Source organism: Salmo salar, chromosome 01 (genome assembly GCF_965601325.2).
Source record: "Salmo salar chromosome 01, fSalSal1, whole genome shotgun sequence".
NCBI lineage: Eukaryota > Metazoa > Chordata > Actinopteri > Salmoniformes > Salmonidae > Salmo > Salmo salar.
This window is the reverse complement of record NC_138291.1, coordinates 174,702,117-174,721,275: the sequence shown is the minus strand read 5'-3', so window position 1 is coordinate 174,721,275 and position 19,159 is coordinate 174,702,117. Positions and strand designations below refer to the sequence as shown.

At 43.7% G+C, this 19,159-nt stretch overlaps 1 protein-coding gene across 3 annotated transcripts in view; it reads right to left on the bottom strand.

The window, feature by feature from the left end:
- The window catches only part of tln1 (talin 1), a 146,314-nt gene that overhangs the window by 15,962 nt on the left and 111,193 nt on the right, over nt 1-19,159 (bottom strand). For all 3 annotated transcript variants that reach the window (XM_045693650.2, XM_045693654.2, XM_082956715.1), the window contains 8 exons: nt 18,806-18,925; nt 18,200-18,346; nt 17,560-17,726; nt 16,584-16,767; nt 12,562-12,687; nt 3,746-3,862; nt 3,089-3,274; nt 2,577-2,684 (listed from right to left, as the gene is read on the bottom strand). In XM_045693650.2, the coding sequence (XP_045549606.1) occupies nt 2,577-2,684; nt 3,089-3,274; nt 3,746-3,862; nt 12,562-12,687; nt 16,584-16,767; nt 17,560-17,726; nt 18,200-18,346; nt 18,806-18,925 (1,155 nt within the window). The remainder of the gene's footprint in view (nt 1-2,576; nt 2,685-3,088; nt 3,275-3,745; nt 3,863-12,561; nt 12,688-16,583; nt 16,768-17,559; nt 17,727-18,199; nt 18,347-18,805; nt 18,926-19,159) is intronic.

Below are 19,159 nucleotides of genomic sequence, written 5' to 3'. Positions count from 1 at the left end.
CTAGTATTAGGATACTACCATATTAGGATACTACCACTTCTAGTATTAGGATACTACCGCTTCTAGTAGCTCTCATATAATTTCACACAAAATGTAATATAATGTTGCGGATAAAGTTCGGAACGACACAATTTCATGTGTACAACCTTTAAAAACCTGCATCACTATGCTGAGAGCGTTTCCGTTTGAAAAAATACATCGTTTTGTGTTTTTTGAGCTTCCATACTACATAATGAGGATGAGGAAGTGAATCTCTGGTTTCTCAAAAACAAGTGAAACCAAAACATTTTATTTGTTTATAAAAAAAAAAGCAAACCTTTTCTTTAAAACCAGCTTGAGAGCCAGGTAAGTGTAGATCTGAGGTAATATAATTGTATTAACAACTTTAGAGCCAGATAAGGAGAGATGTGTGGATCTGGTCTAGGATCTGCTGAGGACAGTGTTCTCAGGGAGGTGAAAGTATGTCCCCAGAACTGGGTCAATGGAACGCCACACTCGTGCAGTCAATCACATAGCCTTACTAATACTCACCGGCTACATCATCACAGTCAACAGTGAGACCCAGATCATTCACAGGAAATTGGGGGGGGAAGGTGGAGAGGAAATTCATCAGGACCTTTCGATTACATTTTAATGGACATTCAATTTCACGGTGGAGAAAGTATATGAAAATACCAGGTGAGAAAATGTGCATGAAAATGGTTTGTAATGTGATATCATCTTTATATCGTTTGATTTTCATTTATATCTATAGTAATGAACAACTTAATCATGGCAGAATTCTATCTTGAGATCTGTGCATGTGACAAAAAATGTTTAAATCTCCCATTGACATCAATGCATGATTTATGTGAAAGTCTGAGTAAGTCAACGTCCAAGTAAGCACACAGATCTCAAATTACGATTTGTCCCTTTTGATTTCTCTTTTTGCAACCAAACAAGCAATTTAACAGCTCCCAAATATAGTTCCAATATCTCTGCACCCTGAGGAAGTCCCTTGCTGATTAGTTCCTGAGTGGAATCCAAGAGCTCTAGTGGTCACCATGTTAACCGATATCCCTTCCTTCTTAAAGGAGTGAGATTGCTACACACCCATCTCTATAATAGACATGACTGTGGCTTAACACCTAGCGCTCTCCGCCCACCAATTAGACCCTCCTCAACACAGGGGGTGTTGAGGAGGGAAAAGGACGTTGACATTATATGTGACCTCTGACATTGGGAGTGGGGGCGGGGCTATGGGTTGGTTTTAATGATAGATAAGGCTTTTTATGTCCCATGGCAACAGATATATCATAAATCACATGGTAAATTAATCTCTGTGTGTGTGTTTGTGCGTATCTGTGGGGGGGGGGGGGGGGGGTTGTGTGTCTTGGAAACATCTCTTGGGACAATATTGACACTCTTTGCTCAGTTATGGGGGCAGAGGGGCAGGTGTAGTATTTTGGGAGCTATAGGAATTGCTGTTTGAAACGGTCTCATCCAGAGCCCTCGGAAAGATGTGGGGTGAAGGAATGGAGGGAGGGGGTGAAGGGAGGGAGGGAGGGAGGGGGTGAAGGGAGGGGGTGAAGGGAGGGAGGGGGTGTGTGGGTAGAGGGGAATGGAGGGGGTGTGTGGGTAGAGGGGAATGTGGGGTGTGTGGGGTAGTGGGAGGCAGGGGGTGTGTGGGGTAGAGGGAGGCAGGGGGTGTGTGGGGTAGAGGGAGGCAGGGGGTGTGTGGGGTAGAGGGAGGCAGGGGGTGTGTGGGGTAGTGGGAGGCAGGGGGTGTGTGGGGTAGTGGAAGGCAGGGGGTGTGTGGGGTAGAGGGAGGCAGGGGGTGTGTGGGGTAGTGGGAGGCAGGGGGGGGGTGTGGGGTGAAGGGAGGCAGGGGGGTGTGGGGTGGAGGGAGGGAGGGGGTGTGTGAGGTGAAGGGGGGGTGTGGGGTAGAGGGAGGGGGTGTGTGGGGTGAAGGGGGGTGTGGGGTAGAGGGAGGGAGGGGGTGTGTGGGGTGAAAGGGGGGTGTGGGGTAGAGGGAGGGAGGGGGTGAAGGGGGGGTGTGTGTGGGAGGTGTTGGTATACCCTCCCTAGTCCCCACAACCCTGACAGCAGTGGTGGTCACCACTAACCCTGGTCTTGGACATCTACTGTGTGTGGAGCCTGTTGTTCCAGCCCAGCACTAACGCACCTGATTCAACTAATCATGATTCAGTGATTCATGTTGTTCCAGCCCAGCACTAACGCACCTGATTCAGCTAATCATGATTCAGTGATTCATGTTGTTCCTGCCCAGCATTAACGCACCTGATTCAGCTAATCATGATTCAGTGATTCATGTTGTTCCAACCCAGCACTAACGCACCTGATTCAGCTAATCATGATTCAGTGATTCATGTTGTTCCTGCCCAGCATTAACGCACCTGATTCAACTAATCATCAACACCTTCATTCAGTGATTCAGGTTGTTTAGTGCTAGTGGGCTTGAACCAACGCCTGCACATCAAACCATCCCCCGCAAAAATCAACACTTTGACAAACAGCGGCCATTTCTTACCCCTTATATAAAATAATATTAAAATAAGAGATACATGTAATCTTACCACTAGCACATGCTCCAGCAGACCCAGGTAGCCCACGGCACACTCGTTGCCATAGCGCAGGGCCCGGCTCTGAACTTCCTTGCTGACCTCTGGGTGGTAGGCGGCTTGCTGTGGAGACCACACTGACACACATTAGTATGGGACATATATGACTGGTGCACGAATAGATAACATTGGGTTTTTCTTTGCTGTATTCAAAAATATTCATTTCGATAATTAAAAAAAGGTATTAGAGAGCTCGTCATTCCACCTAGCATGCTAGCTGCTCCCATAGACTTCCAGTCATTACGCTAATGCTAGTTATCAATGGCTCCAGAAACTACCTTCAAATTCCTTCAAACAGAGATATACAAATGAGTTCATCTGACTCTGGGTAAGTAGAGAAAAATGCCTTAATTGACAAAATCTTGAAGTATCCCTTTAAGGTTGTCGAGGGCGATAAGCTCCAAGGAGCTAGAGAAGATAAAGGTTATCTGAAGGTTATCGAAGGGTCGTCTTGACCCCTTTCTGACCTTGCACGAGTGCAGCATGTCGGCGATGGCCCTCCTGCTCAGGTTGGCCGTAGCGATTACGTCCTCCTGGCGACACGAGTTCCCAGCAGCCACTGCTTTGGCTGTTGCCTGGGTGATGCCTTTGGTCATGCGGATGAAATCCTCTGGAGTAGACGTCTTGGGGGGAGGGTCACCATTGCTGAACACCTGAGAGAGAACAAAACAGTAACTATTTCCTTAGCCTGTTGGTAGCTATAATACTCCATTATTTGTTATAATAAGACATTATAAAAAAAAGGCCCATGCGTGCATATAGGATTATAATATGTTATATCGTTCTTCAAAATAGTTTTTCAACTTAACAATATAACTTACTGTGATGATAAATACACTATTGTGTATTTGATGTACAGATCATTTTTGAATACGGTATTACAGCGTTGTATGACGTGTGTATGATGAGTGATTATGTTAAATTTCCATCTCAAACGGGATAAATGTGTCTTCTATTATACTGTTCTCAAATTAAAGCTGGTTGATTTTGAGTTGAAACTTCTGTTGTCCAGTGACACTTCAAGGCAACTGTCCTCTGGTGTGACAGCATATAAATAGAATGACAGAACAGTGACTTGAATGGGCATTCTAGTTATTCTATTTCTGTGTGTCAGTGCCACTCACAGCCAGTTCCTGTTTGATGTGCTCAATGGTGGCCTCCAGTCCCCGTGTGCCCTTGGTGGCCTCGTCCTCCACTGCCTTCACTGTCTTCAGGAGTGACGTCACGTTGGTCACCATCACCTGGGGGGACAAGGGGACAGACATACAGTAGAGGTGTTATTACTATGTGAAAGAGTTGGGGGACAGACATATTGGGACATTCTCATGGATCAGAGCTATTCTTCCCCTTAAAGTCCAGAGCTCTCAACCACACTGGTGTATTCTCAGGTATGGTAGAGAGAAGGGAACTGGTATATTCTCAGTCAGGTATGGTAGAGAGAAGGGAACTGGTGTATTCTCAGTCAGGTATGGTAGAGAGAAGGGAACTGGTGTATTCTCAGTCAGGTATGGTAGAGAGAAGGGAACTGGTATATTCTCAGTCAGGTATGGTAGAGAGAAGGGAACTGGTGTATTCTCAGTCAGGTATGGTAGAGAGAAGGGAACTGGTATATTCTCAGTCAGGTATGGTAGAGAGAAGGGAACTGGTGTATTCTCAGGTATGGCAAAGAGAAGGGAACTGGTGTATTCTCAGTCAGGTATGGTAGAGAGAAGGGAACTGGTGTATTCTCAGTCAGGTATGGTAGAGAGAAGGGAACTGGTGTATTCTCAGGTACGGTAGAGAGAAGGGAACTGGTGTATTCTCAGTCAGGTATGGTAGAAAGAAGGGAACTGGTGTATTCTCAGTCAGGTATGGTAGAGAGAAGGGAACTGGTATATTCTCAGTCAGGTATGGTAGAGAGAAGGGAACTGGTGTATTCTCAGGTATGGTAGAGAGAAGGGAACTGGTATATTCTCAGGTATGGCAAAGAGAAGGGAACTGGTGTATTCTCAGTCAGGTATGGTAGAGAGAAGGGAACTGGTGTATTCTCAGGTATGGCAAAGAGAAGGGAACTGGTGTATTCTCAGTCAGGTATGGTAGAGAGAAGGGAACTGGTGTATTCTCAGGAATGGCAAAGAGAAGGGAACTGGTGTATTCTCAGGTATGGTAGAGAGAAGGGAACTGGTGTATTCTCAGTCAGGTATGGTAGAGAGAAGGGAACTGGTATATTCTCAGTCAGGTATGGTAGAGAGAAGGGAACTGGTATATTCTCAGGTATGGTAGAGAGAAGGGAACTGGTATATTCTCAGTCAGGTATGGTAGAGAGAAGGGAACTGGTGTATTCTCAGGTATGGCAAAGAGAAGGGAACTGGTGTATTCTCAGTCAGGTATGGTAGAGAGAAGGGAACTGGTGTATTCTCAGTCAGGTATGGTAGAGAGAAGGGAACTGGTGTATTCTCAGTCAGGTATGGTAGAGAGAAGGGAACTGGTGTATTCTCAGGTATGGTAGAGAGAAGGGAACTGGTGTATTCTCAGGTACGGTAGAAAGAAGGGAACTGGTGTATTCTCAGTCAGGTATGGTAGAGAGAAGGGAACTGGTGTATTCTCAGTCAGGTATGGTAAAGAGAAGGGAACTGGTGTATTCTCAGGTATGGTAGAGAGAAGGGAACTGGTGTATTCTCAGGTATGGTAGAGAGAAGGGAACTGGTGTATTCTCAGGTATGGTAAAGAGAAGGGAACTGGTGTATTCTCAGGTATGGTAGAGAGAAGGGAACTGGTGTATTCTCAGGTATGGCAAAGGGAAGGGAACTGGTATATTATCAGGTATGGTAAAGAGAAGGAAACTGGTGTATTCTCAGTCAGGTATGGTAGAGAGAAGGGAACTGGTGTATTCTCAGTCAGGTATGGTAGAGAGAAGGGAACTGGTGTATTCTCAGGTATGGTAAAGAGAAGGAAACTGGTGTATTCTCAGTCAGGTATGGTAGAGAGAAGGGAACTGGTGTATTCTCAGTCAGGTATGGTAGAGAGAAGGGAACTGGTGTATTCTCAGGTATGGTAAAGAGAAGGAAACTGGTGTATTCTCAGTCAGGTATGGTAGAGAGAAGGGAACTGGTGTATTCTCAGTCAGGTATGGCAAAGGCAAGGGAACTGGTATATTATCAGGTATGGTAAAGAGAAGGAAACTGGTGTATTCTCAGTCAGGTATGGTAAAGAGAAGGAAACTGGTGTATTCTCAGTCAGGTATGGTAGAGAGAAGGAAACTGGTGTATTCTCAGTCAGGTATGGTAGAGAGAAGGGAACTGGTGTATTCTCAGGTATGGTAAAGAGAAGGAAACTGGTGTATTCTCAGTCAGGTATGGTAGAGAGAAGGGAACTGGTGTATTCTCAGTCAGGTATGGCAAAGGGAAGGGAACTGGTATATTATCAGGTATGGTAAAGAGAAGGAAACTGGTGTATTCTCAGTCAGGTATGGTAAAGAGAAGGAAACTGGTGTATTCTCAGTCAGGTATGGTAGAGAGAAGGGAACTGGTGTATTCTCAGTCAGGTATGGTAGAGAGAAGGGAACTGGTGTATTCTCAGGTATGGTAAAGAGAAGGAAACTGATGTATTCTCAGTTAGGTATGGTGGAGAGAAGGGAACTGGTGTATTCTCAGTCAGGTATGGTAGAGAGTAGGGAACTGGTGTATTCTCAGTCAGGTATGGTAGAGAGAAGGGAACTGGTGTATTCTCAGGTATGGTAAAGAGAAGGAAACTGGTGTATTCTCAGTCAGGTATGGTAGAGAGAAGGGAACTGGTGTATTCTTAGTCAGGTATGGCAAAGGCAAGGGAACTGGTATATTATCAGGTATGGTAAAGAGAAGGAAACTGGTGTATTCTCAGTCAGGTATGGTAAAGAGAAGGAAACTGGTGTATTCTCAGTCAGGTATGGTAGAGAGAAGGAAACTGGTGTATTCTCAGTCAGGTATGGTAGAGAGAAGGGAACTGGTGTATTCTCAGGTATGGTAAAGAGAAGGAAACTGGTGTATTCTCAGTCAGGTATGGTAGAGAGAAGGGAACTGGTGTATTCTCAGTCAGGTATGGCAAAGGGAAGGGAACTGGTATATTATCAGGTATGGTAAAGAGAAGGAAACTGGTGTATTCTCAGTCAGGTATGGTAGAGAGAAGGAAACTGGTGTATTCTCAGTCAGGTATGGTAGAGAGAAGGGAACTGGTGTATTCTCAGTCAGGTATGGTAGAGAGAAGGGAACTGGTGTATTCTCAGTCAGGTATGGTAAAGAGAAGGGAACTGGTGTATTCTCAGTCAGGTATGGTAGAGAGAAGGGAACTGGTGTATTCTCAGTCAGGTATGGTAGAGAGAAGGGAACTGGTGTATTCTCAGTCAGGTATGGTAGAGAGAAGGGAACTGGTATATTCTCAGTCAGGTATGGTAGAGAGAAGGGAACTGGTGTATTCTCAGTCAGGTATGGTAGAGAGAAGGGAACTGGTGTATTCTCAGTCAGGTATGGTAGAGAGAAGGGAACTGGTGTATTCTCAGTCAGGTATGGTAGAGAGAAGGGAACTGGTGTATTCTCAGGAATGGCAAAGAGAAGGGAACTGGTGTATTCTCAGGTATAGTAGAGTGAAGGGAACTGGTGTATTCTCAGTCAGGTATGGTAGAGAGAAGGGAACTGGTATATTCTCAGTCAGGTACGGTAGAGAGAAGGGAACTGGTGTATTCTCAGTCAGGTATGGTAGAGAGAAGGGAACTGGTATATTCTCAGTCAGGTATGGTAGAGAGAAGGGAACTGGTATATTCTCAGTCAGGTATGGTAGAGAGAAGGGAACTGGTATATTCTCAGTCAGGTATGGTAGAGAGAAGGGAACTGGTATATTCTCAGTCAGGTATGGTAGAGAGAAGGGAACTGGTGTATTCTCAGTCAGGTATGGTAGAGAGAAGGGAACTGGTGTATTCTCAGTCAGGTATGGTAGAGAGAAGGGAACTGGTGTATTCTCAGTCAGGTATGGTAGAGAGAAGGGTTGTGAAAAGTGATAGAGGAAAAGAGATCAAGACGAGAAAGGAAAGGGTGAGACAGACAGACAGACAGACAGACAGACAGACAGACAGACAGACAGACAGACAGACAGACAGACAGACGAGAGAGAATGGGAGAGACTGGGAAGAGAGAGAGACAAAGAATGGGAGAGACTGGGAAGAGAGAGAGAGAGAGAATGGGAGAGACTGGGAAGAGAGAGAGAGAGAGAATGGGAGAGACTGGGAAGAGAGAGAGAGAATGGGAGAGACTGGGAAGAGAGAGAGAGAGAGAGAATGGGAGAGACTGGGAAGAGAGAGAGAGAGAGAATGGGAGAGACTGGGAAGAGAGAGAGAGAGAGAATGGGAGAGACTGGGAAGAGAGAGAGAGAGAGAATGGGAGAGACTGGGAAGAGAGAGAGAGAGAGAATGGGAGAGACTGGGAAGAGAGAGAGAATGGGAGAGACTGGGAAGAGAGAGAGAATGGGAGAGACTGGGAAGAGAGAGAGAATGGGAGAGACTGGGAAGAGAGAGAGAATGGGAGAGACTGGGAAGAGAGAGAGAATGGGAGAGACTGGGAAGAGAGAGAGAGAGAGAATGGGAGAGACTGGGAAGAGAGAGAGAGAGAGAATGGGAGAGACTGGGAAGAGAGAGAGAGAGAGAATGGGAGAGACTGGGAAGAGAGAGAGAGAGAGAATGGGAGAGACTGGGAAGAGAGAGAGAGAGAGAATGGGAGAGACTGGGAAGAGAGAGAGAGAGAGAATGGGAGAGACTGGGAAGAGAGAGAGAGAGAGAGAATGGGAGAGACTGGGAAGAGAGAGAGAGAGAGAATGGGAGAGACTGGGAAGAGAGAGAGACAGAGAATGGGAGAGACTGGGAAGAGAGAGAGAGAGAGAATGGGAGAGACTTGGAAGAGAGAGAGAGAGAGAATGGGAGAGACTGGGAAGAGAGAGAGAGAGAGAATGGGAGAGACTGGGAAGAGAGAGAGAGAATGGGAGAGACTGGGAAGAGAGAGAGAGAATGGGAGAGACTGGGAAGAGAGAGAGAGAGAGAGAATGGGAGAGACTGGGAAGAGAGAGAGAGAGAGAGAATGGGAGAGACTGGGAAGAGAGAGAGAGAATGGGAGAGACTGGGAAGAGAGAGAGACAGAGAATGGGAGAGACTGGGAAGAGAGAGAGAGAGAGAATGGGAGAGACTGGGAAGAGAGACAGAGAATGGGAGAGACTGGGAAGAGAGAGAGAGAATGGGAGAGACTGGGAAGAGAGAGAGAGAGAGAATGGGAGAGACTGGGAAGAGAGAGAGAGAATGGGAGAGACTGGGAAGAGAGAGAGAGAGAGAGAATGGGAGAGACTGGGAAGAGAGAGAGACAGAGAATGGGAGAGACTGGGAAGAGAGAGAGACAGAGAATGGGAGAGACTGGGAAGAGAGAGAGAGAATGGGAGAGACTGGGAAGAGAGACAGAGAGAATGGGAGAGACTTGGAAGAGAGAGAGACTACTGTGACTTTGGTTCCATTAAAAGCACTGTATAAAACCCATGTATTATTATTATGAAGAGAAAATGGAGTGGAGGGACAGGGGAGAGTTCTAAGGTTGCCAGGGAGGCCGGCCACACACACACACACTTCTCCCAGCGAGTGGCGATGTACTGCCAGACTGCCCCAGTGTGATAGCCTTGCCCTATGCTCCGTTCCGGGTCAGCAGGGGGAGGAGGGAGAGATTAGTGCAGAGTTACACCCTCAGCTGTCAACAGACACTTCAGTTCTGAATCAGATGATTTATGACTGACAGACTTAAAGAAGAGATAAAGTACAGGGTGTAGTTGAGGTCAGTGTTTTGGCTATAAAGTACCTTAGGAAAACTTTACTGACAGCTGTGTGTGTGTGTGTGTGTGTGTGTGTGTGTGTGTGTGTGTGTGTGTGTGTGTGTGTGTGTGTGTGTGAGCGATACATGCCCCCCTCCCTCCGAATCATGTAAAATACTACATTGAACAAAAATATAGATTGCAGAAATTTTCCATACGCACAAAACGCTTATTTCTCTCAGATGTTGTGCACAAATTTGTTTACATCCCTGTTAGTGAGCATTTCTCCTTTGCCAAGATAATACATCCATCTGACAGGTGTGGCATATCAAGAAGCTGATTAAACAGCATGATCATTACACAGGTGCAACTTATGCTGGGGACAATAAAAGGCCACTTTAAAATGTGCAGTTTTGTCACAATGCCACAGATGTCATTTCTCTATCATAAGCTGCCTTCGGGGGTGCTGAAGAGTATTGCTGTCTGTATTAAGTTATTTTGTGGGGAAAAAATGTATTCTGATTGGCTGGGCCTGGCTCCCAAGTGGGTAGACCTATGCCTTCCCAGGCGCCCCTGCCCAAATCATGTGTAATCCATTGATTAGGGCCAAATAATTGTTTTTCAATTGACTGATTTCCTTATATGAACTGTAACTCAGTAAAATCTCTGAAATTGTTGCATGTTGTGTTTATATTTTTGTTCTATATAAAGTACCAGTCAAAAGTTTGGACACACCTACTCATTCAAGGGTTTTTCTTTATTTTGACTATTTTCTACATAGTAGAATAATTTATTTTAATTTTTTATTTTACCTTTATTCAGTGCCTCTTTGCTTGACATCATGGGAAAATCAAAAGAAATCAGCCAAGTCCTCAGAAAAAAGACCTCAGAAAAAAAAAACCTCCACAAGTCTGGTTCATCCTTGGGAGCAATTTTCAAACGCCTGAAGGTACCACGTTCATCTGTACAAACAATAGTACGCATGTACAAACACCATGGGACCATGCAGCCGTCATACCGCTCAGGAAGGAGACGCGTTCTGTCTCCTAGAGATTAACATACTTTGGTGTGAAAAGTGCAAATCAATCCCAGAACAACAGCAAAAGACCTTGTGAAGATGCTGGAGGAAACAGGTACAAAAGTATCTATATCCACAGTAAAACGAGTCCTATATCGACATAACCTGAAAGGCTGCTCAGCAAAGAAGAAGCTACTGCTCCAAAACCGCCATAAAAAAGCCAGACTATGGTTTGCAACTGCACATGGGGACAAAGATCGTACTTTTGGGAGAAATGTCCTCTGGTCTGATGAAACAAAAATAGAACTGTTTGGCCATAATGACCATCGTTATGTTTGGAGGAAAAAGGGGGAGGCTTGTAAGCCGAAGAACACCATCCCAACCATGAAGCGTGGGGGTGGCAGCATCATGTTGTGGGGGTACTTTGCTGCAGGAGGGACCGGTGCACTTCACAAAATAGATGGCATGACGAGGGAGGAAAATTATAATTATTATTGCCTTTAAATTGTTTAACTTGGGTCAAACGTTTCAGGTAGCCTTCCACAAGCTTCCCACAATAAGTTGGGTCAATTTTGGCCCATTCCTCCTGACAGAGCTGGTGTAACTGAGTCAGGTTTGTAGACCTCCTTGCTCGCAGACACTTTTTCAGTTCTGCCCACAAATTTTCTATAGAATTGAGGTCAGGGCTTTGTGATGGCCACTCCAATACCTTGACTTTGTTGTCCTTAAGCCATTTTGCCACAACTTTGGAAGTATGCTTGGGGTCATTGTCCATTTGGAAGACCCATTTGCAATCAAGCTTTAACTTCCTGACTGATGTGTTGAGATGTTGCTTCAATATATCCACATAATTTTCCTCCCTCATGATGCCATCTATTTCGTGAAGTACACCAGTCCCTCCTGCAGCAAAGCACCCCCACAACATGATGCTGCCACCCCCCGAAGTTCACGGTTGGGATGGTGTTCATCGGCTTGCAAGCCTGTGATACAATGAATGATACAGTGAATGATAAGTGAAATAATCTGTCTGTAAACAATTGTTGGAAAAATTACTTCTTTGTCTTAACCGACTTGCCAAAACTATAGTCTTAACAAGACATTTGTGGAGTGGTTGAAAAACTAGTTTTAATGACACCAACCTAAGTGTATGTAAACTTCCGACTTCAACTGTATGTATGTATGTATGTATGTATGTATGTATGTATACACACACACACACACACATACATACAGGCACACACACCCACACACTGCTGTTCAAAAGTTTGGGGTCACTTAGAAATGTCATTGTTTTTGAAAGAAAAGCAATTTTTTTGGTCCATTAAAATAACATCAAATTTAGTGACATCACAGCCTTAGCAGCAGTCCTCAACTGGCATCTTCATTAAATAGCACCCGCAAAACACCAGTCTCAACGTCAACAGTGAAGAGGCGACTCCGGGATGCTGGCCCTCTAGGCAGAGTTGCAAAGAAAAAGCCATATCTCAGACTGGCCCCAAAAAAATAAAGATTAAGATGGGCCTTTTAAAATGATAAACTTAGATAAACTAACACAACATGCCATTGGAACACAGGAGTGATGGTTGCTGATAATGGGCCTCTGTATGCCTATGTAGATATTCCATTAAAAATAAACATAATCTGCCGTTTCCAGCTACAATAGTCATTTACAACATTAACAATGTCTACACTGTATTTCTGATCAATTTGATGTTATTTGAATGGACACAAAATGCGCTTTTCTTTCAAAAACAAGGACATTTCTAAGTGACCCCAAACTTTTGAACGGTAGTGTTTATATATATATATATATATAAAGTATAAAAGTGAAATTAATTTACATTGTTTACTGTATATAAGAGGGAGACTGGTGTTAGAGACCCAATACGTGTTAGTGACATCACAGCAGTCCAGAGCTACAGAGAAACGATTTCATAAATATATTTGAAAGCATTTTTCCAGTTTTATTGAAAGGGATAGACAGAAATGAAGACGAGACAGATAGATGGAACATAGTGTGAAGACCGGTACAGGTCGGGATTCCATCCCACGCAGGCAAGGGATGGCATATGTGCTGAGGGCAGCTGCCTTATCCCCTGGATCAACCCCAGGCCCAGAAGAGGACTATTTTACCTTGGCAGAGTTCTTCAGCTGCAGCATGGCAGGGTCGTCGTGAGGCTTGCCTGCAGCGGCCTTGGTAGCGCTGATGAGGTCACTCAGAGCCTTGGCAACATCTTTGACAGCGTTGATCAGGACCACCTATAGAGGGCCCACCAGAGAAGGAAACAAGTGACTGGAGGTTTACAATGGTAAAACAATGACATCTACTGGCTGGTAACACGCACGCACGCACACACGCACGCACGCACGCACACACGCACACACACACACACACGTCCTCGTGAAGAATGATGGAATGGGATGGTAAGAGATTCACAGGTAATAGAGAATCTGACCAAAAACCTCAGTGTCTATTCACACCAATAACAGTGTCTATTCACACCAACAACAGTGTCTATTCACACCAACAACAGTGTCTATTCACACCAACAACAGTGTCTATTCACACCAACAACAGTGTCTATTCACACCAACAACAGTGTCTATTCACACCAACAACAGTGTCTATTCACACCAATAACAGTGTGTAATCACACCAACAACAGTGTCTATTCACACCAACAACAGTGTCTATTCACACCAACAACAGTGTCTATTCACATCAACAACAGTGTGTAATCACACAAACAACAGTGTCTATTCACACCAACAACAGTGTCTATTCACACCAACAACAGTGTCTATTCACACCAACAACAGTGTCTATTCACACCAACAACAGTGTCTATTCACACCAATAACAGTGTCTATTCACACCAACAACAGTGTCTATTCACACCAATAACAGTGTCTATTCACACCAACAACAGTGTCTATTCACACCAACAACAGTGTCTATTCACACCAATAACAGTGTCTATTCACACCAACAACAGTGTCTATTCACACCAACAACAGTGTCTATTCACACCAATAACAGTGTCTATTCACACCAATAACAGTGTCTATTCACACCAACAACAGTGTCTATTCACACCAATAACAGTGTCTATTCACACCAATAACAGTGTCTATTCACACCAATAACAGTGTCTATTCACACCAATAACAGTGTCTATTCACACCAATAACAGTGTGTAATCACACCAATAACAGTGTGTATTCATCCCATTATTACATTACATTACATTACATTTTAGCAGACGCTCTTATCCAGAGCGACTTACATTAGTGAATGCATACATTTCATTTTTTTTTTCTCTCTCCGTACTGGCCCCCCGTGGGAATCGAACCCACAACCATGGCGTTGCAAACACCATGCTCTACTAACTGAGCCACAGGGAAGACTGTCCCCATAACAGACAGCAGATAAAAGCAGATTTTGGATGACTATAGTAATAAAGGTGGGACCACCAGACTAGACAATGTATTGAAAGAACTCCGTAGAGCCATTCTTCCTAGATTTCCACTGACATTGGAAATCAAAAGTACTCCAGACAAAGTAGTAATTACTGGGAATAAGCAGGTTGAACAAAAGCAGCCTGTTGTTCAAATTAGCGCATTCACCAACGCATTGTGGGGCATGATTACCAATAGGATGGTTAGGGAGGAGCCAAGCAGAGTGGGGAGCAGCAGCTAGAAGAAAATGGAACACCATTGGACAGATCGGAAAATGGATCAATCAATGAGCCAAATCCAACCCATCAAATATGAGACAATCCAACCCAATCGAAGTTGTACAAAGTGAGGGTGGCTAGTTAGTCAGAGCCCGGCAGCAAATAAACTTTAAAAACTTTAAAAACACGTTTCAAATCAACTGTATGCCATATGAGAGATGAGAACACACCCTTGAAAACCATCAGACTGAATAAAGACCGCACAAAAGGTTTTTGTCTGCATAATGCAGGACTAGCTGACTTTGTAAACAGGAAGCTCGTAAATGCTGATGCTTTTGGAAACTTTAATGCACAACGGTGGTTTCTTAAGGCTTTTAGTGCTTAAGCATAGAAACCATGTCAGCAATTCAGCAGAGAACCCTTAAATTACATTAGCTGAAGAATGAACGTCCACCACAGTTAAAAACTCAATCCGTCTGTAGCAGGTTTGAGGCATGTGGTGGCTAACGTAGCTACTGAAGGGAGGGGCATGGAGAGTAGTATTATCAACTCAAAACATCTTGCTTGGCTCCTTCTCTCTTAAGTCTAGTCATGAAGCTCTGCTGTGTCTGCAGGCTGTTAATACAGCCCTGAAGATCATCATTATTTAAATCTTGGCCCGTATCCACAAAGTCTCTCAGTGTAAGAGTGCTGATCTAGGATCGGTTTTGCCTCATAATAAATAAGATTATATGGACAGATGGGAACTGATCCTAGATCATAATGAATAAGATTATATGGACAGATGGGACCTGATCCTAGATCATAATGAATAAGATTATATGGACAGATGGGACCTGATCCTAGATCATAATGAATAAAATTATATGGACAGATGGGACCTGATCCTAGATCATAATGAATAAGATTATATGGACAGATGGGACCTGATCCTAGATCATAATGAATAAGATTATATGGACAGATGGGACCTGATCCTAGATCATAATGAATAAGATTATATGGACAGATGGGACCTGATCCTAGATCATAATGAATAAGATTATATGGACAGATGGGACCTGATCCTAGATCATAATGAATAAGATTATATGGACAGATGGGAACTGATCCTAGATCATAATGAATAAGATTATATGGACAGATGGGAACTGATCCTAGATCATAATGAATATGATTATATGGACAGATGGGACCTGATCCTAGATCATAATGAATAAGATTATATGGACAGATGGGACCTGATTATAATGAAAAAGATTATATGGACAGATTCTAGATCAGCACTCCTACTCTGAGACACTTTGTGGATACAGGCCCAGGTGTGTTCGAAATGGGCTGGAATAAAAAACTGAACACCCAGTAGCTCTCCAGGACCGAAGTTGGACATCAGAATGGACGGACGTCAGTGTGTCACCCAGTGTGTCTTTGTTCATACTAATCTCAACCACAGACAGATGTCTTTATAGTCTGTGGTATTGTATACACTATAACTGATGGCCACTCCAAAGAGCACAGACAAAGGACATTTTGAGTCAGTTCATATTCAGACAAAAGGGAAGAGCGTACCCACATTTGTACAGAGATCTGTCCCGTGGGAAGAAAAAAGAGCCTTTTGAAGTGAAGAGAGGAAGAGTGAAGAGAGGAAGGCACACAGAGAGAGAGAGAGAGAGAGCACTCGATTAAACACTAGTATAAGAAACATTGCAAGGTCTTACTAGTACAAAACAACTACTACAATAAACTACTACTACAACAAAACAACTACAATAAACTACTACTACTACTACAATAAACTACTACTACTTGATACTGTTACTACTACTGCTACAAAACGACTACTTACTACTACTAGTACTACTTACTACTACTACAAAACAACTACTTACTACTACTAGTACTGCTACAAAACAACTACTTACTACTACTTACTACTACTACCGCTACAAAACGACTACTTACTACTACTACCGCTACAAAACGACTACTTACTACTACTAGTACTACAAAACGACTACTTACTACTACTACAAAACGACTACTTACTACTACTACAAAACGACTACTTACTACTACTACAAAACGACTACTTACTACAAAACGACTACTTACTACTACTACTACTACTACTACTACTACTACTACTACTACTACACACAAAACAACTACTTACTACAACTACAAAACGACTACTTACTATAAAACTAGCCGATTATTACTACTACTCATATCTGCTTTGACAAAAGTCGATAGGCCCAGATATTGGCTTTTGAAATGAAAAAGTAAAAGTTTCAAAGCAAGAATAGTGTAGGGAAATGCCTTCTTTTGAATCAAATTTTAAACTCCAATGTATGTGAGTGTCTCCTTTTTTTAAGTGACACTAACATTAACTAGAGATATTACTGGCACCCTGAATAAAAATGTCAGTGCTTTTTGGATGGGAACAATATGGGACGACCATGCTTCTAACTGTCGTACCTGTGTCTCGGGGTCCTCGGCGCCTAGGCTGGCGGCGCCCAGTTTTACCACGTCGGCCAGTTTGGTGATGGTGATGACAGAGGACTGGGCAGCCTGGGCTAGTCTCTCCTGGCTGGCCCCGGCACCAGAGACCAGCAGCTTGGTGTCCTCCACCAGGGCCTTGGCTGTCTTTAGGATGTGCTCTCTGGGAGGGGCACCATGAGACATACGTAATATCAGTGTTTAGAGCCGTTTATGTGCAGTGATGTGCATGATAGGTGTGGGACGACACCAGTACCGCCATACTCCTTAGTATCGCGGCAAGGAAACAAAACATGAAACGGATGTAACTTCTTTATGAAAACAGTCCTGATGTTGGAAACACACATCATTGTGTTGTTATCCAGAGTCATATGTATTTATTTTCCAAGCTATAAACACACAATATTTTACATACAGCAGGTTTTTAAACGGACCAAAGAGCTGGATCTGCTTTGTGTTAAAAAAAAATTAAATGGAAAAAATATTGCGATGCTGGTATCGTCCCGGCCCTGGAGTATAATAGTTCATATTGTGTTCTGGATGATGGTGACGTGCTCTATGGGTGAGTACGCAAATACCTGTATCAAATAAATTTCTATCAAATATTGTATGAAATAAGTATCTACTTTCTACTCTGTATATTCACACATATAATGAAAAGACAGACCTTTTAAAATGACGATTAACTCCCTTTACCCTCCCAAGCCCAACAGCATCAAATACTACACCAGGCTACCATAGTTAATAACCCCCAGCTTCAAATATTACACCAGGCTACCATAGTTAATAACCCCCAGCATCAAATATTACACCAGGCTACCATAGTTAATAACCCCCAGCATCAAATATTACACCAGGCTACCATAGTTAATAACCCCCAGCATCAAATATTACACCAGGCTACCATAGTTAATAACCCCAGCATCAAATATTACACCAGGCTACTGGACAGTACCTGTGGTCGGCGAAGGTTTCAGAGTTCTCACGGTTGAGCGTGCCGGCGGTGGCGAACATGATGGTGGTGTCCAGGTCGGCGATGATGCCCGACACGGTACTGGCCGCTGTGATGCAGGCCTGGGTGCCACGGTTACCAGCCTGAAGGGCCGCCAGCACATGAGACACCTGACGGAGAGAAGAGATTTTATGAATATGGTGACATCATATGGCTGCATCAACCAAGGTTTAATGTCTGCAACTCTGACATGGTCCAACTGTGATTTATTAAGATCCAGACCAAACAGACAACATTTCAATCCCAATCTGAGTATTGTCAATCCCAGGGACCAGTCTATTTCAAAATGTGTCCTGGCAATGTCACAATGTAGCGTTGTTGAAGGCATCACCAGTCAAAACAGACAGATACCCAGGCTTCATTTGGGTTCTCAGGGGCTACAACGGTCTCTCCTATGTTAACTCAAATTCACATTCAAATAACTTTGTTCCTGTGAGGGAAATTCTTGTCTGGAGGGGTTTATAAAGCATAAAACACAGTAGACTTAAATAAAAAGAGGACAGGACATATATAAACTGTTTAAAAAAACAGGGGCTAGCTTCATGTAGGTAGGAACAAATACAGATAGGTCATTATGGCTCACCTTCTCGGAGACCTTGCGTGCACTGTCGATCAGCTCCTTCTTGGTGAAGGAGTCGTTGGGACTACACTGCAGAGCGCCGGCTTTAGTCACCAGTCCAGTACAGTTGAAGCCTAGCTCCCCAACCTGCTTCTTGATGTGGGAACCAATCTGGACGAGGACAGAGGAGTCGGGACTCTTAGAAAGCTCTTTTTCAGTGCAGTATCACTCAGTATTGTACTTTTTGGGGGGAAAAAATGGTCTTGAAAAAAAATAAAAAGGTCATTATTAAGCAGACCCTCTTATCCAACTGTCAGTCAGCGCATTTTCAACAAAGGTAGGCGAGACAACCACATATCACAGTCACTACAAGTAAAACACTTTCCTCCATAAAGCAGCCATCAACGAAACCAGTGCTCTTTTATTTGTACATAAAACTACATATAGAATCTCTATGATATTGAATCTCCTCTGTAGTATTTCTGTTTCCCCAACCCAAGGACTAGGAGGACAATAAAACAGATTTTTTTCACTGCATTATCACACTGGCATTGCGAATATGTATTCATTTCTACTTGGTAAAACATATTAGTCACATTAATATAATACATATTAATTGTGATCAGATACCTCGTCGTTCTCTGCAGTGATGGCAGCGTATTTGGCCTCGGTGGCTAGCTCTCCAAACTCATTAGTTAGCTCGCTGGCCAGACCTCCCAAGTCATCTGGGTTGGTGTTGGACTTAGTCACCTGAAAACAAGACAAAGCCTTTTATCTAATGATCTTCCATTAGATTTTTTCCTGAGGGAAGAGAATGTCCTGTATGGAAAACAAGATTTCTCTACCACACATATAACAATTACACAACTATCATTCCACAGGAAGTGGATGTCATTCATGGTTTGATGATGACATCCAACTACTACAACCCCCGCAGTTCTACACAAACTTACTACCCCCCACAACCACATCCAACTACTACAA